This window comes from Ylistrum balloti, unplaced genomic scaffold (assembly GCF_031769215.1).
Source record: "Ylistrum balloti isolate Yb309-2 unplaced genomic scaffold, AGI_CSIRO_Ybal_v1 Utg370598, whole genome shotgun sequence".
NCBI classification, from domain to species: Eukaryota; Metazoa; Mollusca; class Bivalvia; order Pectinida; family Pectinidae; genus Ylistrum; species Ylistrum balloti.
Genome location: NW_026782370.1, coordinates 845,479 through 871,761, shown reverse-complemented (window position 1 = coordinate 871,761; position 26,283 = coordinate 845,479). Strand labels below are relative to the sequence as shown.

At 35.0% G+C, this 26,283-nt stretch overlaps 1 protein-coding gene across 1 annotated transcript in view; it reads left to right on the top strand.

The window, feature by feature from the left end:
* Nucleotides 1-26,283, top strand: part of LOC132556867 (CLIP-associating protein 1-A-like) — a 139,624-nt gene that overhangs the window by 96,508 nt on the left and 16,833 nt on the right. The window contains exons 22-44 of the mRNA XM_060221308.1: nucleotides 731-895; nucleotides 1,217-1,273; nucleotides 1,921-1,985; nucleotides 2,265-2,288; nucleotides 3,156-3,269; nucleotides 5,124-5,177; nucleotides 8,384-8,487; nucleotides 9,020-9,083; nucleotides 9,404-9,567; nucleotides 9,751-9,829; nucleotides 10,851-10,856; nucleotides 13,254-13,397; nucleotides 13,671-13,757; nucleotides 14,534-14,655; nucleotides 14,910-15,156; nucleotides 15,769-15,841; nucleotides 18,979-19,023; nucleotides 20,477-20,537; nucleotides 23,972-24,098; nucleotides 24,366-24,494; nucleotides 24,813-24,950; nucleotides 25,257-25,325; nucleotides 25,546-25,662. Coding sequence (XP_060077291.1) covers nucleotides 731-895; nucleotides 1,217-1,273; nucleotides 1,921-1,985; nucleotides 2,265-2,288; nucleotides 3,156-3,269; nucleotides 5,124-5,177; nucleotides 8,384-8,487; nucleotides 9,020-9,083; nucleotides 9,404-9,567; nucleotides 9,751-9,829; nucleotides 10,851-10,856; nucleotides 13,254-13,397; nucleotides 13,671-13,757; nucleotides 14,534-14,655; nucleotides 14,910-15,156; nucleotides 15,769-15,841; nucleotides 18,979-19,023; nucleotides 20,477-20,537; nucleotides 23,972-24,098; nucleotides 24,366-24,494; nucleotides 24,813-24,950; nucleotides 25,257-25,325; nucleotides 25,546-25,662 — 2,255 coding nt within the window. The remainder of the gene's footprint in view (nucleotides 1-730; nucleotides 896-1,216; nucleotides 1,274-1,920; nucleotides 1,986-2,264; nucleotides 2,289-3,155; nucleotides 3,270-5,123; nucleotides 5,178-8,383; nucleotides 8,488-9,019; nucleotides 9,084-9,403; nucleotides 9,568-9,750; nucleotides 9,830-10,850; nucleotides 10,857-13,253; nucleotides 13,398-13,670; nucleotides 13,758-14,533; nucleotides 14,656-14,909; nucleotides 15,157-15,768; nucleotides 15,842-18,978; nucleotides 19,024-20,476; nucleotides 20,538-23,971; nucleotides 24,099-24,365; nucleotides 24,495-24,812; nucleotides 24,951-25,256; nucleotides 25,326-25,545; nucleotides 25,663-26,283) is intronic.

Below are 26,283 nucleotides of genomic sequence, written 5' to 3'. Positions count from 1 at the left end.
GCAATTTGTTATGTATCCAAAGTGAAAGTAGCATTTTTTGTGGTGTGTTTGTATTAACTGTGTTCTAGTTAGCTGCTAGTGACTGCTTGCTATCAACACTTCTAGTGAAACTTGATGTGCACTACTGAACTAGCTAATTTAGAACTAGATGTTGAAATTAACATCTTCTGATTTTCATTAAAACAGTTTTGATTTCACTTCAAATACTAACTTGAAGATCTTTATACAGAGTAATTGTGTTTTAAAATTCATGTTTCAAATTCTTTTCATCTAGGACATGAAAATTTAGTAATAGTTACATATCAAGTAATTTTACGGTGTTATATTAGCTTAGCAGGAAGGTAAATTTGTTGTTAAAATGAAGCATATGCAGCATGTCATGGGAAGGAGGAATTAATTTGTTACAAAAATAATTTTCTTTTTTCCAGGTTTTCTAAAACCTCTTCTAGTTTTTTTATTGAGGCTTTGATTGAAGCAAGTTTCCAATATCTTTAAACAAAAAATATTCTCAGAGAAAACATTTTTTAGAATGCCAAAAATTCTTTGATAATCAAACCATGGAACACACAATAAGTACTTTTATTACCAGATATGCTCTTGTTCTAATATAATGATATGGTAAGAATATGTAAGGCGTGTATTGCTACTGTGAACGCATAATAAGCTGTTGTTTATTTACTTATGTAGTTGTGTACAACGGTCTGTACTGAAATTCCCCTTTGTGTTTTAGCCAACAGCCGTTCAGGGTCTCCCTCGTCGCGTCTAAGTTATCTCACACACACAACAGGCCGCGCAGAGTCCACCATGACTCCTGGACGTCCCCGCAGGTCAGGGATTGCCCGAAGTCAAGGAGCGAGTCGAGAGGGTAGCCCTACTCGCATGAACCTACAGCCAGGTAACAGACATGTTTAATTTTAGCTCATACAGACAACTTGGTCATTAGGCTTTCCCAGAGCTTTGAATGGATACTGTCTGTCTTGGTCACTTCAGTGGTGTCATGATAAGTTTACTCTAATGAGTGCCGTGTTGTAAAGTAAATCAGAGGCAGATGTTGCTGTTATGTACTTGCCTCTATTTTAGTTGAGGTTACTTGGATGCAGGCAGATCATTATCGTTGGAAATTCTTTGATATTTGTTATGTAACTAAGTAAAGCTGGTATGGTATTGAGGATGTGGTAAGTGAGTAATTTGGCCTGTAAATGTTTGTATGTTACAGGTCGTGAGAGAAGGCTGAGTGGCAGCAAGCTACCTGCAAACAAAGGCGGCAAGGGAGGCAGTAAGTATAGAATAAATGATCACTTACCACATGTAAGGTTAAGGATGCTAGGAAAATGGCTTTGTAATGAGGGAAGGAAGAAAACAAAACTTAAAGTCAAGTGGAATTAAATCATGAGCTACTATGGGCATACAGTGAGTACAAAAGAACATTATTTTAAATCAGTACAGAAAAGGCAAGATCCTAAATCGGTTGCCAAAGGACAGGATCTAAATTTGGTAATCAAAGGGCAAAGTCCTTAATCAGTAAACAAAGTACAGGATCCTAAATCAAAACATCAAAGGCAAGATCCTAAATCAGTACTCAAAGGACAGGATCTTAGACCAATATACTGAAGGCAAGATACTTAATCAGTACACAAGGACAAAATCCTAAATTAGTACTCAAAGGACAGGATCTTAGACCAATATACTGAAGGCAAGATACTTAATCAGTACACCAAAAAATCAGTACACAAAGGGCAAGACATTTTACCTTTGACTCAGAAGTAATAATGGTCTTGTACATGACAATAAAATAGGTTTTGTTTGTAATGCTACTGAATAACAATATATATAGTTGTGCTTATTACCAGACATGGGATCATTGCTGTATCAATATAGTTGTTTAGGAATAACACTAAAACATGTTGTTGGATTTTATAGATGTGATGGCCCAGAGGTTGTTACGCCCAGGTTCAGAGTTGGAAGATGCGATGGCGGATGCTCTGGTAAGATTGGTGCAGCAGTTGAACACAAATTCACAAATACACTGTTGTGTTAGGCACCCTCACAAAAGTCACCTCAGAATTCTTTGTTTTATAGAGGTGTTAATATAGAAGTGATGTATTCTTCGTTTACAAATAGTTCTGATTAGAAAATATTCAGAGATATTTTATAAAAGTTGGTAAAGAAATTGTATTTCCAAGAAGTGTTTTATATACGGATAGTAGATTGATAATAGCATAAATTTTTGATTGGACGCAACTGTTGTCTTGTTTTTTTATAAGTCGCCAAGGGGAGAGCACCCAAAGGTGAGACTGATGTCATTGTACAAGGGTTGCATGAATCATCATTATACATGTATCAAATCACAAAAATAATGTTCATGTTAATCTTTGTTTATTGTAAAATATTCATTTTGCATTAATCAGTCTAGTAAAACTGCTAAAACAGGAAAATCCTTATTCAAAATAAGAGAAAAATATTTCACTTATGTTTATTTATAAATGAATCAAGGAAATTTTTTATTACATGTTGTGTTTTATGTGGGTCTTTATTTGAGTTGCTTGTTGTGATACTTACCATGGTGGTAAACAACTCCTTCAGCACCTGATATTTTGGCAAATTTTTCATTCATTATGTTATTTTTGTTTTGAGCAATACACTCTTCATCATCAATCACAAAATTTGATTTTGTTATTTAATTTGCTAATAGTATTGTGCTTATATTTCTTTTTATTGGTACTATATCATAGGCTTCATAAATGAAATTGATAAAACATGTAATTTCCAATGTCCTATAGAGTTTATCCCTTCAGCCTTTTAAGTATGTCATCAGTTTTTGTGTATTTTGCAAGTGTGTCATCATTTCTTGGGTACTTTTTAAATGTGTCACCAATTTTTGTGTACCTTCACATCCTATATCAAATTGATCAATTAACATACTGAATCCAAATAATATGTTTAAAAAAAATCCTTGTTTAAAAATGATAATTGTTTTGAAATCTAATGTTAGATAGGAAAGATGCCCTTAATTAACTTTGTAAATGTTTCATGGTACTGAGGAAATTTTTCTTTCTTTAACTGAGTTCTGAGGCTGTATGCAAAATGTGTAAACTCCAAGAAACAGTATTTACAATAGGTATGAAATAAGATGACTTTCACCTTATCGTTCTCAGCACAAAGGTCCGATGCGGAGACGTTACGACACATATGACTCTGATGATGCGGCCAGTGAAACATCAAGTGTTTGTTCAGAGCGGTCCTATAGTTCTCTGGGACGAACTTCAGAGGTAAGAATTACTTTCACCGCAGAGTTCATGTATGGCCCAAGCAAATCCATAGCACTGGTTTTAGGCTTCCTGTGAATTTTACAGTCTTGTAGCAGTCCTTAGATCATATTCATTAATCTACCAAAAACCTTTCGGTTACAAATATCTTATGTAATCAATGCTTTGTCTTATTCAGTTAGTTTGGGTCATCACTATACTACTGTATATATACTGCAGTGAGCACAAGGGTCCAACACGTAATTACCAATAACTCACAATCAGGAGGTGGGCTTATTACAGGATACTGTAACACTGTATTGTTTGTTACATTTGCCAGGAGTTTGATTTCATTATATTTGCAGTTAGGAACAATGACATGACATTAAATTTCCAGCAAACATTTTAAAAGTGAATCAAAATCTTGGTAATTCCTATTTATAGATACAAATTGATAGGGAAACATGAAACTGAATATCGTGAAGTAGACTAAACCAGACAACTGCTGAATATAATCTCCACGAAATTAAACAGAAGTCTTTGTTTATAGTTGTTCTGACCAGCAATTGGCATGGGTGGGCTTATTGCCATGCATGGAATTATGAATACAAGTTGGCTGACAGTGGGAAATTTGAAGTGTAAACAGGTTTTTGTCAAAATGATTTACAATATCTACATGAGTATGTTGTTCAGGACTGATATTTGTTTGTTGGAATTTTTTATCTTGGTATTAAATAAGAACCGTCCTTTCTGCTGTAATATTTTAGAATTGAACATATCTTAAGTAAAAAAAAAAGCAAGTATTTTAACTGTTTACTACTTTTAAGAGATGTATACCACTGGATATCTTCCTGACGCCAAGAAGATGAAACTCCACATACTTATATAACTAGCAGGATGTTTTTCTTGTCTGTTTTGAATCTATTTACCGTTATTATTAAGATAAACATTCACTGCTACACTTTATATTGAACCATGTTATATGTGGTTGTATGTATTGATAAGTTTTATAATGATTGCTGTTTTTCATCAGCTATGAATGAATTTAATATTTGAAAATATTTCGAGAACAGTGAGAGATAAAAATGATTTTTCCATTCATTTATGTGAAACTTGCATGTTCAGAACTAGAGAAAAACTTTTTAAAATCTCTCAGAAGTCTCCTCTCTGCTTGGTCTATTGTCCCATATATTCTGGTACTCTTGCAAGTAGTGAATTTATTCTTTTGTCTTCAAAAAACAGAGATCTGATTTTTTTTCTTCTTTTTTTTTACTTTTTTGTTATTAAGTTTACCATACTTTCCATGAAAAACATTCTTAGTAGTTACATATTTGCTCTTTTCTCGTCTCTGATCTTCTGATGCATGATGCCCTGTTTTCCTTGTAGAACCTCTGATCCCTATCACTGACTACTGCAGGGTAGGAAAGATAATTATGGGTAACTTTTGAAACTAGTGATTCCCTTGCAGACTTCTCTGAATTTGTATTTTGTAGTAGGATTTCAAACATAATTTGTTTTTCATTCATCAATAAGTTCATTGTTAACAAACTGGAAAATATCTCATTTATAGGTCAAGTTCGAATTTTTTCATTGCTGAAAATTTTTACTGAAAACAAAAAAAAAGAAACAAGTATGTAGATTTTTCAATTTTATTTTAGGAAGGATATTACAAATGTATAATCAATTTTTTGTATTGTTTCTAACATTCTCTCCTTCTTATAAGAAAACAGGAGAGCAGACGTTTAAAAAAAAAAAAAAGACTTGTATAGTTATATTCCCATTTTTCTTGAGAAAACGGGAGAGTTATGTCCCCTGGAACCATGATTGTTGATGTGTTGCTTACATGCTTTTTATTTTGTGCTGCTTATTACCATGAAGGCGTCCTCCACTGAGTTTGACAAGTGGTACTATCGACTCCCGACACCCACACAGGTATAGGGCAGTGCCTGGTCTCATGTTGTACACTGTATTACCTCCCCTTAGTCTGTGTATAGTCGGATGAGGTGAAGCACCAGTCATTCAGCATCCCTCTAAATGGCATCATCAGCTTATCATGAATAGATTAAATGCCAAGGTTCAAAATAGGAAACAATTTTATCAATCATACTGAAACACAAGATAGTTATTAAGTAGGTTTTCTGTAATAGAAAAATATGTTGAAATAAGAAAGGTTTTAAATCTGATTCCTGTTTGGCTTCATTTCATAAAAGTTTTAAATCTGATTCCTGTTTGGCTTCATTTCATAAAAGTTTTAAATCTGATTCCTGTTTGGCTGGAGATCTGTTTTGAGTTAGCTTCAAGAAGTACAACATATTTAAATATAAAGAGATAAAATATTGATAAGGGCTCTAACTGATATGAATTAACAGCCAGGGAAGGCTGAATCTGACTGGTCCGCCATTTGTTTATATTGTATTCTGGGTATATTCTGCAGAAGTTCTATGATTTTGTGTAAAATATTTTGTAGTATTCTGCTCTTTATTTGTGTAGCAAGGGAGGGCTTTGTGCCGATTTGTCTATTTCTTGAAAGTTTATGTCATTTTATTTCCAAATATTTTGTTTTGTTGCTGCAATGCATCTTGTGAATGTTCTGATGCATTGTGGGATTGGCAATTTTTTGTTTTTTGTTGCTATGATTTCTTTGCTGTGCGAGAAGCTCAATACAGAGAATGATTGTCTTAGTCGCAGTATCTCCATAGTTCTTCATAAATAGTGTAGGAAATTATAATCTATATATCAATATAAAAAAGATATTTTATTTGTAGTGTATATATGACATATGTATCTTTTTGCATTGGGTTTGTGTGTGCTGGAATATTAAAGCTGAAGACATGTTACATAAATTACTCTTACCATTAAGTTATTTAGACAAAGAAATTCCAGTATAGATAAAACCTTTGTAAAATGTAATCACAATTGATGAAATACTAGAATTAAAATGTAGTGAATATTATAGAGTGTATAAAAAGTGGTATTTAGTGTTTCTTTCTGTTCTGTCTCTGCTCCGTGTTGATTGGTTGATCTAGTCAACCAATAAGGATCAGGGTACTTGTAGCTCCTCTTCCACTCCCCCTCCTAACCACCCGGACATACAGGTAATCCTTATCTCGTGTTTGACCTTGTCAGTTGCTTTTGTTGATATTTGGGCTTATTTTGCACCCATTTATTTTTTTGTATTGCTGATAAATTGTGCTTACAGTAATATGAAATACATGTCAGGGTTAACATTGAGTAGTTCATTTGCTCAGTTATAATTGTTTGTGATATTTTGTGATCCTGTCTAAGTATATGGTTTCTCATTCTCATCATATCACACAGAGGAGCACATAAAAGTACTTTGATAGATTTTTTAATTTTGAATTCTATATATATTATATTTTCAGAATCTCTCAACATCTTTGATTTATCTTTACCCAAATAGTATCATAATATCAGTGAGAGGGTCAAAGGTCACATTTGACAACTTCTGCAAATTTATCAAACAATGATTCTTCTCTTCATGGGATTGGGGGTTTTAATTACAAATAATTTCTATTTTCGATGTCATATTATTAAAGGCTGTTTTCTGGTAATGTGTTAATTGTACGGCCATGTTTGTATATTAAATATTATCATGATGGTTTCATGTTTTTATAGGGACACCATTCATTCATTAGCCATCCTAATTACTTTTCTTTTTAAAACATAAACTGTATGTTTCTCTTTTTATATATTATTGATGGCATCTGTCAACTTTTGTGATGTTGTCTACTTGTTTGTTGTTTTTCATTTATGTCATATATATGTAGTTGTTCAGAAGTTATATATCAAATGTTGTTTCATTCATTCGTGTCATATATATGTAGTTGTTAAGAAGTTATATACCAAATCATCATTTATTTTCAAATTCTTATTCAGTTGAAAAAATATTTTTTGGTGTTTCCTGTTTGGCTTTCATACTTCATCGTAAAATGTTTAAATTGTTTTCTAGAATGGCAGAGTAGGTCAAACTGAATTATGACAATGGTAGTCACTATATATGTATACCATTTGTATGTAAACAGACCCAGAAGATATCATAATGTGATGATATCCTTACTATAACAAGTCATAATTAAAAGATATAATTGATATTTATTCATGTTTCGTGGAAGGTTTACCCCAATTTCTGAAGTGAAAACCACACTTTTTCAGCAAGGAACATACCAAGTAAGGTGGACAGTAGTCTATTTTGCCATGTAATTAACGTCATAATTGATGAATAATCCATTTCATGATATCAATTTCAATTACCATCAGGTTGACAAAATGATATATTTGTTTTTTTTTATATCATAAGACTTTAAACGTGTTTTTTTTTTAAATTCTCTTGTCCTCTTTAGGTAACTTACTTGATAAGGTTTACCAGGACATCCACATTCACCTAGTGTTAATTTCACTTTCCTAGTGAAAACAGTTTATCAAGTTAAATTGTAGGCTCTCTGAAATATTGGTGTTTCAATTCAATACATCACAGAAATGTGTGTTGCTATTCAATGTCTGTGACAGTTGATATTATGATAGATGTGATGATTTGTTTGTTCATCACTTACTGTTAGAAGCTCATGTTATCATGTGTACATTGTTATATCTTGTGTCAAGAGCTATCTCTGTGACTACCTGTATAAACATCTCTTGTTTACATCCAACATGTCATCAACGTTAGGATAGAGTCATGTCAATATTTATCAAGTCATTACATAATTAGATACACAATGTGGAGTACTGCATGCTACAATCTATTATTATGCATGTCCTGTAATTATGATTCTGGTTAATTAGTTGGTATAAAAAGTTATCCCCTTTTTATCAAGAAGAGGAAATGTCTACATATATTGATTTGATCTAGTATGGAAATTAAACCTTGTCAAATAAGTCAGTGTTGTTGTATAAAAGGGATGTAAACTCTCTTTGTTATTTAAAAGAAAAGTTCAGAAATAGATATTGATAATAGATGTTTTAATACTTATTAATGTGTTAGTAAAGGAACCAGGGTATGTGATTGTATTGTAATCAGAACTGAACATGATTGTATTATAATCAGATTTAAACATGATTGTATTGTATTATGTAGCAGTGAAGTTAGCAGTATTATAGATAAAAATTTCTTTGTTTTTCAGGACACTGCTGAAATTATCACCCTTATAGCTAGTGGATCTTACACAGACAGAAAGGAAGGTCTCATAGCCCTACAGCATCTCCTGAGGGCACATCGATATTTAAAGTAGGTCACTGCTACCATCACAGTAGTCTTAATATTGTCCGTAGCTATTGTGCCATTACTCTAAATGTAGGTCACTGCTGACATCACAGTAGTCTTGATATTGTCCGTAGCTACCATGACATTACTCTGAATGTATGTCACTGCTGACATCACAGTAGTCTTAATAATGTCCATAGCTATGGTGACATTACTCTGAATGTAGGTCACTGCTGACATCATAGTATTCTTCAGATAGATCACAGTTATCATCATGTAGCAGTCCTACAGCAGTTTCTAAAGGTACACATGTATCTAAGTAAGTCACAGCTGCCACTATAGGAATGTTTTAGCTCCTGTGACAAGTCTCATTAGTCCTTAACTATCAGTAGATCATTGTATAGGCTTCATATAAACCTGATTTACAGGCAGCATTGTCTATCTTTGTATTAGCACAAGACAATAAATCATTTCACTATCAGTGAGAAGGTAATGGATATTTAAAGTCCATTTTTGTATCAAAACCTGGAAATTGAAATGTTATTGTCTGTTTTAGTCGTGTGGAACTGAGAAAAGTGACAGAAGTGTTTGCCCGCATGTTCCATGATCCTCACAGTAAAGTAAGTGTGAATCTGATGACAGCATATTACTTGCTTAAGTCCACTCCAAGAACATATTAAATGTTACTAGGAAGATCATTTACCTGTCAGTATGATATACAAAATCTGTGAATCAATGACCTAGGGAAAAGAAGTACAGCTGCATTCTGGGATACATTTTGTATTGGTATGTCTGCAGAAGCATCTCCTGTTAGCCTCCAAATGACAGGCATACACTGTCTTAAAGATTACTCTATTATGACATTTTGGATTCGATGGTGTTTTACCATGTCATCAACTATCATTTTGTATAAGTAAGTCCTGTTTGTTGTGTATTGCAGGTGATGAGTCTATTTTTAGACACGCTCGTAGATCTGATGAATGTTCATTCTCGTGACCTAACCGATCAGCTGTATATGATAATGACACGCCTACTAATGAAGACAGGTGCCGATATGCTTGGCTCCGTCCAGGCCAAGGTTGCCCGGGCTCTCGAGGGAGTCAGGTAGGTTATTCCTGAAACACTGGTCAACATGGTCAGTTACATACAGTGGACTCAATGGTCAGTCTATAGAAAATTTTGTGTCTCCATAAGTTGGAAACTGATTGCAAATTAACATTTTGATAAGTATTTTGTTTAAAAAAGATGAACATTAAGATTTGATGATAAAATTTTTTTTACTTGCAGGGAAAACTTTCCATGTGATCAACAGTTCAGCATTTTAACGAAGTTACTTATCGATCAAACACAATCTCCTAACCTCAAGGTGAGTCCACTGCCGCACAACTTTCATCCCCAGCCCCAGTTTTTTGATGGATTGCATTTTGATTTTACAACTATAAAGTTCTGCTCTTCAATTTGACTTTTTTTTGTGCAGCTTTTCTGGTAATTTTCTGGTTGATGTTATGCATTATCTTATATAAAATGGGTAAGATACCAGGAATATTATGAGATAAATTTCCTTTAAGAGTGCTTCAACCGAACAGAACAAAAAGAGAAAGAAATGATTTTTCACAACTCTTGTTACACATTAAAGAGACTGACAACTCTTGTTACACATTAAAGAGACTGACATATCTGCGGCAGTACAGAATATTTATTAATGGCGTGTTGGCTGGACGGTACATATTTTCTGTTTGTTTTAGTGCCAGCATTGAATAATGGTTACCTTGTGCTGAAAAAACTTTATGTTGTACAGTTGTATGTGTGTAATGGCTGCCTTTGATTAGCTTTCTAGAAATGTTGATATAAGGCGTGTCCTACTTGTGTGTACTGTTGTCTGGACCCAGTTAACATGGTGTGGGACCACAGGACATTAGATTTAAAACCTTGATGACTGATTTATCACTTTTTTTTTCCTTTGAAACGTCATTGGTTTACTTTTAACAATGTTGGAATGTTGTTTTCTTAGCTTCTAATTCAGTACACCTGTTCCCCAATTAGATTATTTTCAAAATTGAACTACTGTGTCTCGATGATGTCTGTTGTATACATTTAGTTTAAAAAGACAGAACAAAACAAAAATAAAAAGTAGCCTGCTACATTGATTTGATCTACTCAACCTTTTTTGTAATATAGTAGAAACCCAGTTCCTTAATTTTCTGTGATTGCAAAACCTGTTCATGTTGCTAGGATGACCTTTGAAATTGTAAATTATGTCAGACATTCATCAAAGTGGACGCCTTTTGTAGAAACATGGCTGTATGATCGGGTGATACAATGTGCAGGTTGATTTGATATGCTATTGATTATGTGTCGGTATTTTCTCTCCCGTCTGCTTCATTTAGCCAAAGGTAACGTTATTTTCCTATACATCATGCATCCTTGTGTATTGTCTTTATGTACTTGGTGTGTGTGCTGCTATACATGTGTACAGTCTTGTCAATTATCCTGTCACATTTAGTCACTTTGACAAAACTGTGAATCCAGAATAGAAAATACCAGCTCTACGCAGATAACCAATCTGTCTGTGCTGCAGTGTTGTAGATTTCACAAAAGATATCAATCTTGCAAATTTGTCAAAGGTATTTAGAGAAATTTTGAATGCAACAAGTTCGGATGAAGAAAAAAAAACTGGCTGATTGACAAGACTAAACTGTTTCCTGTACAGCCTCCAATCATCAGATTTAGTTATTTGTACACCGACACTACACCCAAATCCATCATCACTCCAGAGGACACAACAGTTATCAGCTTCATCACACATACATCTCTTTTCACACTTCCTGAATCAAAAGGCATCGGCTTTAATTTCTGCCTAGTTCTGCCATAATGCCTTGTGCTTCAAATGCCTTCATGGATGTAGAAGCTAGTTCTTGAAGCATTGGCTAAAAGACATGGTTTAAGTCTCTAAAAGCTTGTGCTGAGGAAAGCCAAACATTGAATTTTTTGTTCACTACATGAATATTACTAGTTAGCTGATCGACTTTTAGAGTTTAAGAACAGTATACCTCAAGCTTACCGGGATGCTAATGCAGTTCTGATGTTGGAAGATGTTTTCAGTGCCTGCTAGCATTTTGTTTTAAAATTGGGTACATTAAAGCTAAAGTGCTGCTTTTTTGCCACTTTTTTGCATTGATTTTATCTTTTATTATATTCTCAGTAAAATTCACTGATACAATTATTTCTAGTATTGAGATACACATTTGATATGATCAGCTGATACAATACCTGTCAAACTAATTATTCCATGCATGCTTGTGTTAAACATACAACTTAAATATTCTGTGATTTCAGTGATGAACAATTCATTTTACACGAAAAGAAATATTCAATGTTATTTTAGTTTTCAAAAAAGTTTTCTCGAATGATCCTCCTGAATAAAACTTCTCACTAAGTACAGTGGATAAGGATTGTTTTTCTTGGTTGCCACTTTAGTAAGATTGACTGACAGGTGATTTTGGAGGTGCATCATGAAGGTTGTGCTGAAGTGTATGTGGCATGCTGGACGGTGTGTGTGTGGGTAGCATGTGTGGTGTGTTTGTACGTGTGCTGAAGTGTATGTGGCATACGTGTGAGTGAGGATAGCATGTGTGGTGTAGGGGTATATGTGTGTGTAGATGTAACATGGATGGTGGGGGATACAATCTTATAGATTATTAAGTGCAACTGGTCTTGCAGGAAACTAAAGAATATTTTGGCAGAGAAAGTGTTAGAGAACTGGATTTATGAAAACAGTGGTGGTTGTTGGTGGTGGTTGTAGCAAGTGTGCAAGATATTTTGTAAAGATTTGACTAATAAAGGCTTATTCATGTCCTTATAACCAACTGTACACATGTCAGAAACTTAGATGTTGTTTGACAGAATTATGATGTATCTTGTTGTTGAAATACTTCTCTGATTTGTGTGTGTAATTACATTGTAACTATACTCGAGACTCTTACCCCCTTTCAGATGTGTGATACCTGGTGTTTAGTTCTATTCCAGAATGTTGTATTCTGTATATCCACCTGTTGTTGTGGTTGGTCCCCTGTATATTTTGACTTTATGTGATCTGACCCCCTAATGGTCATGTGTGACAACATTCCAGACATTAAATGTCTAAATTATCGTTGGATTTTCCCGTTTGTCAAAAAAGTGTGATATATTCATAAACACATGCATGATGTATATGTATATTATTCAAACTATATATATTTTCAATGAAATAAAATACAGAGAGAATTATGCTAAACCAGAATATGTATAAATTGTATCCCTTGTGATATTAAAACGATTTCTTCTGTATGAGAAAGAAATAATCACATTCGATATTAACTCAATTTCTTTAGTATCAAGGGTGAGGGGTATTGGTTGTATCATACTAAGCATTATCTCTTATCATTGCAGGGTATTTACTCTCTCTGAGAAACCTTTCTGTTTTTCAGCAATTTCCTAGCTTCAAATCCAATTATCTATATTAAGCTTCGACAACAGTGCAGTGGCAACACATTTAGTCTAATAGCATCTGTAAAGAGATACCAGTTTGCAAATACTACTCAGAGTAGAATGGAACAAATTGAAAAAAAAAGAAAAAATAGATTTTAAGTTTGTAAAGTAAGATATCACTAGTTTCCAGTCTTACAGAAGGATTGATATGTATATGATGGTGATGACTTGCTAGATTTAATTGGTCTCTCGGTATTGTAGCTGCTAGAGTTAGAAGACTTGTTTCGATGACATTATCAGTAATATCGTATTTGTGTATTCAGGTGAAAACCAGCATCCTCCATTACATGCATGGCCTCGTGGGAGACATGGACCCATCAGACTTCATGAATTCCACTGACACACGACTCGCTTTATCTCGGATCATCAATTTCACAACGGAACCAAAGAGTGCTGACGTCCGAAAGGTATGGCAAAAAATGAGGAATGCCTGAATTGGGAAATATCTGCCCTTATAAAATAAGGCTCTGAATAGTAATAGTTTATATAAGTTCATTTGGAAACAGTTCCAGTCTTTGAGGCAGATAGTTGACTTTAAAAATATAGATTTTGCATCAAGTTAATTACTTGTGAAAGAATTATTTTCTATATTATTTGTGTTGGAGGTAATCTTTAAAAACATTTATTGCTGGCGTTTTTTGTTTGTTTTAATATTTAAACCACTGTTTTGTGTTTTGTAGGGGGCACAAGCTGTTCTCATAGCATTGTTCAACTTAAATCCTCCTGAATTCTCTGTCATGTTGTCACTGTTACCGAAAGCATTCCAGGTAAGTGTAATGTCTGTTTCTATAAGGCAAAGAGAGAGAATGTTTGATACAGGCTGTTCCATGAGGGAGGGGGAGATAATTGTGACATTTGTAAGAAAGTTTCCAGGGATAAGGTAATTATGAGCACTATGGATACTAGAAATGCCTGGCTGAACCTGCAGCCTGTAATGTTTCTAGAACAACCAGTATTGCTAACTCACTTGTTTAACCCGTTGGGATTTCCAATAACACCAGATTTCATTCAAGACGACTTGGGAACATCTCTAGATATACGTCTAATAAATCCTATTCACTCAGATATCAGTAGTCTCGCTTAACCAGACTTTTGTTGTCTGTACACCTACACATGCTGTGATCAAAGTGCTATAAATAATTACTGATATAAAGTCGTTTGTTTACTTGTGTACATGTTTTATACTCCCTGTTTTAGTGAAAACAAGTATCAAAAATGATGTGAAAAAGGTTGTTATACACATGACCCTTACTTTGACCTTTTAACCCTTGTTTTAGCTGATCACGACCTGATATTTCACTCTGAGAGCTTGGCAATACTGAATAGCCCTGATTATATCAATTTGTTACGTTATTGTCACATACAGATATCTTCTGGCTTCTGATTGGACAATACAAAGACAATGTATAACAAGGTCCTGTCATACCTTGTGTTGCCAACAATGATCTGTTTAAATGATGGACCAACTGACTTTTTTGTATACAAGTACATCCATCTTTATTCTACACAGTGTCATTTATTTGATGTGTTTTGTTTACTATAGGATAGTGCGACTAAGATTTTACATAACCACATCCGAACTGCCAGTCATGGTCACGAGAGTGAGGTCCTGTCACCACGAAACGTCACCAGTCCTCCCAAAAACAGGAGTCGACCTCCATCAAGGTCAGACCGGTAGTCACTATGGCCACCAGTTAATGCTACATTTCAATAATGTTGTTCTTAGTTTGTAATTTAATTTGGCAAATATGAAAGACCTTTTTTTCCTTACTTCAATCAACTTTGGATCAATACATTTAATACCACAATATTTGGTTTTCATTAGAATCTTTGATGCAGAATATTACTACAAGCATGCCACTTTGTGCCATTATCAATAGATTAAACCTTAGGGGAATTTTTTTTTTTTTATCATACAGAGGTGGACACAGGGACGAGGCAGAGACGGAAAACATGAATCCAGAAGATATTTACGATTCCATTAAAAAGACTTCAGCTGACATTCAAAATCTTAGTTTTAATAGTAAATTAGAAAATTATGAGGATGTTAGGAAGAAAAGAGAATTCACTTCTCAGGATAGTGGTATTCAGGATTTACGCAACGACAGTCCAGATGCTGCAGACTCGAGAAAGGGTCATTATAATCCTTCCCATTACCAGGATGAGGTGAGAGATGCTACACTGTAGACAGACCAGGAAACGAAAGTCTAGCTTTTTCAAAAGGCTGTGTTTTATAGAAGACGCCATGTATTAAAGAAACTTATAAATAATATGTTATGAATGATTCAAGACAAATTTTTGCTACATTTCTGTTTATTTTGAAGATGTTTTTTATATCCTTGAATTTTTTTTTAATTGGATTATATTTTCATATTATACATGTACATCTATCTTTGTACTGTATTTATCATCCTTTAGGTCTACTGTGCCTAACACATTACCTCTGACTGAGTCAGGGGATGGGCTTATTACTGTACCATGATTTTTTGGTAGTTGATCAGCAAGTGTGATGTGGTATATTACAAGGGGAAGACATCTAACTAGAAAGTACTGTGAACTATGTAAAATGTGTATCAGTATACTGATGGGTTTTTTTATTACCTCTGACTGAGTCAGGGGATGGGCTTATTACTGTACCATGATTTGTTGGTAGTTGATCAGTAAGTTTGATGTGGTATATTACAAGGGGAAGGAATCTAACCAGGAAGTACCGTGAGCTATGTAAAACGTGTATCAGCATACTGATGGGTTTTTTTATTGTGTAAATTACTGTTCCAGGGTACCTTGAATGGCTATAACAAGTCTCGATTAGCAGATACAGAATTTGATGATAGTGAAATGTTTAATGAAGGTAAGTTATCTGACATAAAATCTCTCAATAATCAGGCAATTTGAAATAATGTTGTCATCCAGTCTACCCCAGATTTACCATTTTCCCTTCTTCAATTTTGTGATAAAAATTTTCTGTCCCCATCTCTCATTCCTTTGTTTCAGTCAGCATCTGTCAAATAATATTTCAATCAGCAAAAAGTTGTTTCATTTTACTCTGTACAAAATCTCTTCACATTTATTTCAGTGTTCAGTTCATTCTCATAAAAAATATGACTGAAATAATTTTTTTTTTTCTCTATCCTGTCTTGGTTTTGACTTTGCTCGCTCTGTTGCATTGTCTTCTACTGTCCACTTTCTGTCTTTTGTTTTAAAGCATTTATAGTATGACTTATCACTATGCATTGAGAGCTAGCTACCATTTACATACTAAATACTATTGTAATAAATTGTCAGTTTGGGACAGATGTAGATGGGTGTTGTACTAACAGTGATGTGTCAAAGCATTTGGCCACAAATTAATCTACTACTGTATTCTATCTATTTTCACAATTTAAGAAATTTTCTGCTGTTGTCATTTTTTGATGACACATAAACATATTCAAAACTTATCAGAAAATGTATGTAATATGATTTCGGTTATAGATTGAATAAGAAATTGATTGAGTAGAAGTCACCAGGAAAAAAGAAATGGTGAAAAACATGGAATAAAAAGTGGAATAATTAATTAGTGACCAGTTAATATTGCTGTTGGCCAAGTTAGAGGGGTCTAGATTAAGGCTATGGTGATGGGCATTCATTCATTATTTGTGATTTACATTAAGGTCACATGGACCACATGATATAATTTGACTAGCCTTGTTTAGGTTATCACAGCTTCGAGCAGGGAGACAGCTTCAACAAGTTTGATGGATATTTTTTTTAATCAGGCTTTTTTACAGCAAGATTTTCACTTCATTAACGGCTAGATTTTTACAAAAGAATTCCATTTTTTCAGCCATCAGTGCTGTGACGTTTGGAGGTTTGTGTGAAAGAGATATATATATGATCACCATATTTATACCATGCAACTTGTACATTGTGTACATGCATGGCACTCTGTATAGGTGGTGATGGGATTATTTATCAGCTACTGTTTGTATGGTTAGGAGTTCTGCATCAACATCAACTTCATTTTCATTGAGCTTTTCTTGCAGTTTTTCCTTTTGTTGAATTCAACAAAATATTAAAACAGTAAAAAGCAGGAAAACTGATTTATTGAGAAAAAGAAATAGTGCTCCCACCAAAAAAACAAAACAAAATTATTAAGAAACAAGTTTTGCTTTCATCAAAAGAATGGTCTATGTATATGTGAACTGAAAATGAAAATTTTGAAAATTAAAAAAAAGTAATCTTCAGTCTTAGAACTTTCATTATAAGAAAAGGTAAGTGGATCTCTTTTGTCATACAGGATCCAAAAATATCAATAGTTTCTATATTAGATTTGAAACATGTGGCTGTGATTATGAATTTATCAAGAATGAAAAAGCATCATTGTTATGTACCTGTTTAATCAGATATTTTTAATTTTTATGTTTGAGTAATTTTTCTATTCTTATTTTTTTTGCCTTCATCTCTAAAACCTTCATTTTCAGCATCAGTATAACAATTTGGAGATGTCTTCAGATCCCCTCCACGTACTTAATGTCTATAAAGTAATTACACCATCATAAACATTGTCAACACACACTGAAGTAAAATGAGATTTCTTTCCACATTGCCCTAGTCTTATGGAAGATGAATATTTCTTTGTATTTGATAGTAAGGTGTGAAGAAGGCATCTCTGAGCTGTAGAAACATTACACCATATAATCCAGATTTGATGTAATCTTCATATCAAATGTATTATTGCATGCCGTTTTACATTCATAAGCATAAATGTGCATTATCAAGTAAACAGAGATTACTTATCAACTCTATTCACTGGATCAATTGCAGCCCCAATTGTTACTATATATAGAATAGTAACAGGGCTGTAAGTCTGATACTCTTTGTCACGTTTCCCGTTCCCAGTTTAGACTTGTACAACCTCAATCAAGTGGTTAGTTACACTATTCCATCACATGTTTTGTAATCCCGAGGTCTACTGTAAACCAGGACATTTTCACACGTTTTGTAATCCCGAGGTCTACTGTAAACCAGGACATTTTCACACGTTTTGTAATCCCGAGGTCTACTGTAAACCAGGACATTTTCACACGTTTTGTAATCCCGAGGTCTACTGTAAACCAGGACATTTTCACACGTTTTGTAATCCCGTCTACTGTAAACCAGGACATTTTCACACGTTTTGTAATCCCGAGGTCTACTGTAAACCAGGACATTTTCACACGTTTTGTAATCCCGAGGTCTACTGTAAACCAGGACATTTTCACACGTTTTGTAATCCCGAGGTCTACTGTAAACCAGGACATTTTCACACGTTTTGTAATCCCGACCTGTAAACCAGGACATTTTCACACGTTTTGTAATCCCGAGGTTTACTGTAAACCAGGACATTTTCACACGTTTTGTAATCCCGAGGTCTACTGTAAACCAGGACATTTTCACACGTTTAATTGTTACTTTTTTTCTGTCATTGATTTTGTTAGGGATTCCTTGTTGTTGATTTTGTGAGTATTTTTAAGCTGTACATTTATATGTCCACAAACTGTTTAGTATAAGTAGATTTCTGGAGACATATTCATTTACCAAATAAAATGCTCACAAAAATAGATTTTTTTTAAGAAAGTAAGTTATGCTCCACCAAAAATACATAAATACCTGGTATAATAAATATATAGGATTTTATAGTACATCTAGTAAAATTCAGTATAATGTAAATTTATCATACAAGAATGGATGGTGTGAAAATGTTGTGGTATTGTTTCTTGTTTACCTGTGTTTGTATTGTTTTTTGTTTATCTGTTTTATTGTGATGACCTGATGTCGTAAAAACAAATCATGTTCATAGTTGCTTCTTCTCAGTTGCTGTTACGTCACTATATTAAGAAATGCTCATTAAAATTGAGAAGGTCATTACATCAGACCTTACACATCATGACCTTTGGTTGTGCACTCTATGACCCAAGCTTATTGCTGCGCTGTTTGATCGTTAGGTTTCATGTGTCTTTTAACTAGATCCCTGGAAAGCATTGCTTGGTATATCAAGTACCAGCACCGATGGTATGTCAAGACACTTTTCAGTTCATTTTATCACATCTTTTTTATAATCATTTTCTCCTTCATAAGATGTGTTTGTTTTCACTGTTTGTTGTTTTCAGTCCTTCGAATGTCTTTCCAATCCCTTGTGTTGTAACCACCCTGCAATTTTAACCTTCCTTTCCTCAGTATGCCTTGGAACATTTGAATGTTTTGAATGGGAATTATGGAGTTTCTTCCCTTTATGTGGTAGTAACTAATACTCACCACAGTTTTCACAACTATGGACAATATCTATAAGATTCGTTTACATGGCATATTAAATTCAGTTGATAAATAAAAAAAAAAGTAGGGATTTTGAGATTTTTACACAAGTATCAATGAAAATTCTTTAGAATGATTAAATTATTGAGACTATAGATGCTGACAGACACTGGTTGGTTATGAGTCTGTGGTCTTTGACAACAGTGAAAACAAGTTAGCAGTAGAATCAGAACATTATTGGTATAAGGAACACACTTTAGGTAGCCATGAAAACAATACATTTCACGAAATTCACACTACCTATGTTCATTGCATGTTTCCTAACATTTGCATGACTGACTGACAATGAAAACTGGTGTCTTGTCTGGGCTTCTTTGATATTTCTGTATCAGACTTTATTAGTAATGATCTGTCATTTATGCACCATCTCTCACCAGTGGAATGAGGACATTTCAATATATAAAAGTATTGGTGACAGTTATGGTATAATGTTGTACTGGAAGGGGATGTGATTGGTTGTAGCATGTTCTTTGTAAGGGGGGTAACTCCTCAGTTTGGAGTTGGTGGACAATTTATACAGCATAGTGATATTCTATGTAAATAAATTATGTACCATGTACCTACATCACATAGCATATACATATGTACCATCAGTTCATTTCATATAGATTCATAAGATTTCATGGAATTTCCTAGATGGCACTGAGCACACTATCAGTGTCTTCAGTAGCGAAACACTTGTAGAGAGGCATGTAACACTTTGTTAGTTGTATAGATCAGTAACTTGCTACAGCCACTGCTGGTGATGTTGAGAATATTGGTTCAGTTATTTTCAGAAAAAACATGGAGTTAAAAAAGATGATATACAGGCTTTGTATTTTTTATATTGTAATCTTTTTTTTTTAAAGAATTACAGTAATTCAGATTTCTTTCATTTAGACAGATACATCATTATTTTGCTGCTAAGCTTCAGTTTTGTACATCTTTGTTGCTTTCTAAAATCATACGTTTTAGCATTATAGAAAAATGCTTTTTGTATTCAGTGATAACTATTTTCTGTCAGTTTTATTTTCCGTCTTTATGTATGAATAGTCTATATCTACCCGAGTGTTTCAGCACCTCATGGGTCCTTGACGGGCCAGATATATATACATTTCTGACGATTTTCAGATACAAAAAAGCATTTCAGACAGTTGTTTTTCTTCTTTTGCAGAATGCTCAGAAAACGATATTATATCAGACATCCTTACCGAGTTATCAAATCATAATGAAAGGTAGGTATATATAATGTATTGTACCAGTACCATGTACATGTCCGCAGGTACTTTTTGGGGTCAAAAATACGGAAAAATGCTTCTACTTACATCATGTGTGCACCCAAGAAATTGATCTTGCGTTGTTTAGCTAACACATCACACCAACAATATTTTGTCTTAAAATTGAAAGTGTTCTCATCAAAATTTGTTTTCATCTCGTTTATTGTGTCGTTAATCACCTTTCTTTAAATATAGGTACAGTACAATTGAAGAAAACAGATCTGCCTGATATGTGTACTTCTTGTTTGTTTTTGTTGACATCAGACACATTATGGTGTAGCATTTACTCACATTTCCAATTAACCCAGATTTACTTCTCTTTTGTACACAAATACTTGTCTTCACACTAGGCTTAATCAACAGTGTTAAGTGTTGAAATCACAAGTTCTAGTAATTATCTACCTGTTGATGGCTAAATCGGGTAATTACAATCACCACTGGTCAAGTTTTCTATTATGTCTCGCTGTCACATTTTACGCAGCTGACAATGATTGTGGCCCCAACTCTGTATATGCATGTGATTGGTATATGGATCATCGAATCTACTGTATACGTATGCATATATGTATTACCAAAACAAGTGTTTTGCTCCACATTTTGGTCAGATTGCACCAAGGCTATCCCTAATTATTAAGATGATTAAGTTGTTGTTTGACTCATAGATCTGTTTAGTAAGCACCAATTAGACCAATTTTAATAAATAAAACATTAAATCTTTAGTGCGATAATAGGTGCTATCATGATTTTAAACACTTTTTACTGACTTCGGATGATGTTGACTCAGATGGTTGTGCATTGTCCTGACTTTGGATGATGTTGACTCAGATGGTTTTGCATTGTCCTGACTTTGGATGATGTTGACTCAGATGGTTTTGCATTGTCCTGACTTTGGATGATGTTGACTCAGATGGTTTTGCATTGTCCTGACTTTGGATGATGTTGACTCAGATGGTTTCCATTGTCCTGACTTTGGATGATGTTGACTCAGATGGTTTCCATTGTCCTGACTTTGGATGATGTTGACTCAGATGTTTTCCATTGTCCTGACTTTGGATGATGTTGACTCAGATGTTTTCCATTGTCCTGACTTTGGATGATGCTGACTCAGATGGTTGTGCATTGTCCTGACTTTGGATGATGTTGACTCAGATGGTTTTGCATTGTCCTGACTTTGGATGATGTTGACTCAGATGGTTTCCATTGTCCTGACTTTGGATGATGCTGACTCAGATGGTTGTGCATTGTCCTGACTTTGGATGATGTTGACTCAGATGGTTGTGCATTGTCCTGACTTTGGATGATGTTGACTCAGATGGTTTTGCATTGTCCTGACATGGATTTGACTCAGATGGTTTTGCATTGTCCTGACTTTGGATGATGTTGACTCAGATGGTTTTGCATTGTCCTGACTTTGGATGATGTTGACTCAGATGGTTTTGCATTGTCCTGACTTTGGATGATGTTGACTCAGATGGTTTTGCATTGTCCTGACTTTGGATGATGTTGACTCAGATGGTTTTGCATTGTCCTGACTTTGGATGATGTTGACTCAGATGGTTTTGCATTGTCCTGACTTTGGATGATGTTGACTCAGATGGTTTCCATTGTCCTGACTTTGGATGATGTTGACTCAGATGGTTTCCATTGTCCTGACTTTGGATGATGTTGACTCAGATGGTTGTGCATTGTCCTGACTTTGGATGATGTTGACTCAGATGGTTTTGCATTGTCCTGACTTTGGATGATGTTGACTCAGATGGTTTCCATTTTTCTGACTTTGGATGATGTTGACTCAGATGGTTTTGCATTGTCCTGACTTTGGATGATGTTGACTCAGATGGTTTTGCATTGTCCTGACTTTGGATGATGTTGACTCAGATGGTTTTGCATTGTCCTGACTTTGGATGATGTTGACTCAGATGGTTTTGCATTGTCCTGACTTTGGATGATGTTGACTCAGATGGTTTTGCATTGTCCTGACTTTGGATGATGTTGACTCAGATGGTTTCCATTGTCCTGACTTTGGATGATGTTGACTCAGATGGTTTCCATTGTCCTGACTTTGGATGATGTTGACTCAGATGGTTTTGCATTGTCCTGACTTTGGATGATGTTGACTCAGATGGTTTTGCATTGTCCTGACTTTGGATGATGTTGACTCAGATGGTTTCCATTGTCCTGACTTTGGATGATGTTGACTCAGATGGTTTCCATTGTCCTGACTTTGGATGATGTTGACTCAGATGGTTTTGCATTGTCCTGACTTTGGATGATGTTGACTCAGATGGTTTCCATTGTCCTGACTTTGGATGATGTTGACTCAGATGGTTGTGCATTGTCATGTTTTTGGATGATGTTGACTCAGATGGTTGTGCATTGTTCTGACTTTGGATGATGTTGACTCAGATGGTTGTGCATTGTCCTGACTTTGGATGATGTTGACTCAGATGGTTGTGCATTGTCCTGACTTTGGATGATGTTGACTCAGATGGTTGTGCATTGTCCTGACTTTGGATGATGTTGACTCAGATGGTTGTGCATTGTCCTGACTTTGGATGATGTTGACTCAGATGTTTTCCATTGTTCTGACTTTGGATAATGTTGACTCAGATGGTTGTGCATTGTCCTTACTTTGGATAATGTTGACTCAGATGTTTTCCATTGTTCTGACTTTGGATAATGTTGACTCAGATGGTTGTGCATTGTCCTGACTTTGGATGATGCTGACTCAGATGGTTGTGCATTGTCCTGACTTTGGATGATGTTGACTCAGATGGTTGTGCATTGTCCTGACTTTGGATGATGTTGACTCAGATGGTTGTGCATTGTCCTGACTTTGGATAATGTTGACTCAGATGGTTTGCATTAATATATACATTAATTATCTTATTTATTGTTGTTGTTCATAAATAAATCATCAAATCATTCTAATGTCAGTTTTGAGTACCAGATATCCTGACAATCAATGATTTCACTTTCACAGAATCTTTGATATTTTTTTAAATTGAAAGACGTTAACGCTACATAATTTGCGCAACCCTCCAACCCCCCACTACTTTGGACATTGTGCACATTCTATGGGTTTTTACATTAAGGAAAAGAAAAATGAATATCAAGTCATCATCAATTTTTGTTTTGATTGTCAGTAGCTTTTACCATTGTATGCATTGAACTATACATGTTGTACTGTTTTCTAGAGGAAAAGTTGTTACTGGAGCAAAGTAATCTGAAATACCTTAGATTTAAGATAATATCTGTGACAAAGCCATTCCCTTTGTGTCATGCATGAATTGTCTGCTAATTTTGTGTCTTTGTCAGTATGTGGATCTGTGTTGACATATCTGCAAGTGATACACTGTTCATCTCTAACACCATGTTTGTTTATATTGTAGGAATGATGAACGTAAGAATGCCATGTTGTCTCTGATAAAACTCACCAGGGAAGGTACATTTGGTCTGTGGGACGAACACTTCAAAACAATCCTGTTGATTCTGCTGGAGACGCTGGGCGACAATGATGTTAGTGTCTGTCTACTTACATTACCTGTAGTATACTTCATACATTTGGAACCTTTATCAGGCATATTTGAGGTCCAATAGCAATTTCTTTACCAGCTAGATTTACAAAACAGTATAAGTCCCGAGGGACTTCAAGTATAGATATTAAATAGAACAGTGTTCTTTATCACCAAGTCCACGATATGGTATTGCCTGTCAAATGTTGTTTGAATGTTTTAACATCTTATACTAGCATGGGCTTTAGCTGTCCCTTGTTCATCTTTACAGGGGCAAGTACGAGCCTTAGCACTACGGGTATTAAGAGAAATTTTACGAAATCAGCCTCAGCGATTTAGAGATTATGCAGAACTGACAACACTTCGCATTCTGGAGGCACATAAAGATTCAGTGCGGGAGGTAAGGATAGAAATGTATAATTACGTATATAGTTTGTGTTTTTCCCTAGTCGTGGGAAGAACTCAGGTCAACTGTCCTGGCTATAACCAGTTTTCTTGTTTTGTCATTACATGCATTCCTAAATAAATTAAGATAATTCTGAGATAAAAGTTGAGTATGAAGGGAGACAACTCTCATGGCCTTGTAGGCTCTTTTAGGTGGATATGGTCATTGATGTTTTTCTCATGGCAGTAAAAAGTATGTCTAAGCCTTTCATGATATCATGTTATTTAAAGAATTATGGCCTGTGTTTGCTTATGTGGCCTTTTGTTTGTCTAGGTGGTACGATCTGCAGAGGAGTGCGCAGACACACTGGCCAACTACATCCCTCCAGAACAGAGTGTACGCATCCTCAACCCTATCATACAGACGGCACAATTCCCCATCAACCTTGCCGCCATCAAGATGCAGAATAAGGTTAGAGGTCTAAAGCTGTATAAATAAAACAATATTTGAAATAACTTGAAAGTTGAAATAAGCAACTAAATTACTTGGAGCGGTTCTGTCATTTGATACAGGATAATACAATTATCAAAAATTGGTCAAGGAGCTGTAACGGACCAGAATTACTGGATTTGCTGTAGTTTGGCAAAGATAGAAAGTGTGTATTTTTACATGATAGATAGAAATCATGAAATGAATTAATTTTGGTTTTGTGTACTTTGGAACCTATATATATTATCCTGTTTTAACATCTGAGATGTTGCCTTGTGTATGTTACAGGTGATAGAACTATTACCTAAGGAGACAGTGGAGTCCATGATGGGGGAGATGATCCCAGGACTACTAAGGGTACGTACTGTAGAGGACTTTAAAGAAATGGAAGAATGGTGCAAAATATCAGAAGAAAGGCAGTACATTGTAATGAAGCATTCAGAACATTTCTTTTAAGAAAAACAATATTTGTAAGGATGAATGCAAATATAATGTTTGGGGAAAAAACACTGGTAACTATATATGTAGACTCGTGTTATGGAGTGATGTAAGTGATTTAACGATGTTGTGTTTGTAGGGGTATGATGACCAACAGAGTACCGTGAGGAAGGCTGCCGTGTTCTGCCTAGTGTCCATATATCTCACAGTGGGGGAAGTCATTTGGAATCACTTAACTAAACTCAACTATAGCAAGGTATGTACCTTCAGCTACTTACCAGTATCCCCACCTCCACTAAATACTCTTGACATCACCAAACTTAACTTTAGCAAGGTTCATATCCTCAGCTACTTGCCTCTATCCCCACCCCCACTATACCCTCATAACGTCCTACAACCCGCCCATATCATTTCACCACTCCCATTTTACCCAACTTATCCATTTAAAAATAAACCTATATTTGATTCCCGCCATCTAACCTTGTCTTTCTTCTCTGTAAGATAAAGTAGGTGCCACACCTTCTAAACCCCTCCCAGATCCTCTCCCCAGCCTGTATTCTATCTCAGACATTGACAATTTCAGCTGGAGCTAGTATAATACCTCTACTGTCAGTCTGTTTGTCTATACTGGTCATGCCATGTCTGTAGATCACCGTCCTTGCCGATCTGTGAGTTTTAGTTTTGACAGCTGGTGTATTTGTGGTTTCAATGGACACATCCAGCAGGGTAATTTTGGGAGATCAGCTGTTCAGATACTACAGATGGAAATTATAACAATGTGGTCTTGACTTAGGAGTACATAGACAGGACAAGAATGATTAATGATTTCTCATTAGTCTGGGACACCTAGAGTCATCTCCCTTGGTACCTGCTGCCT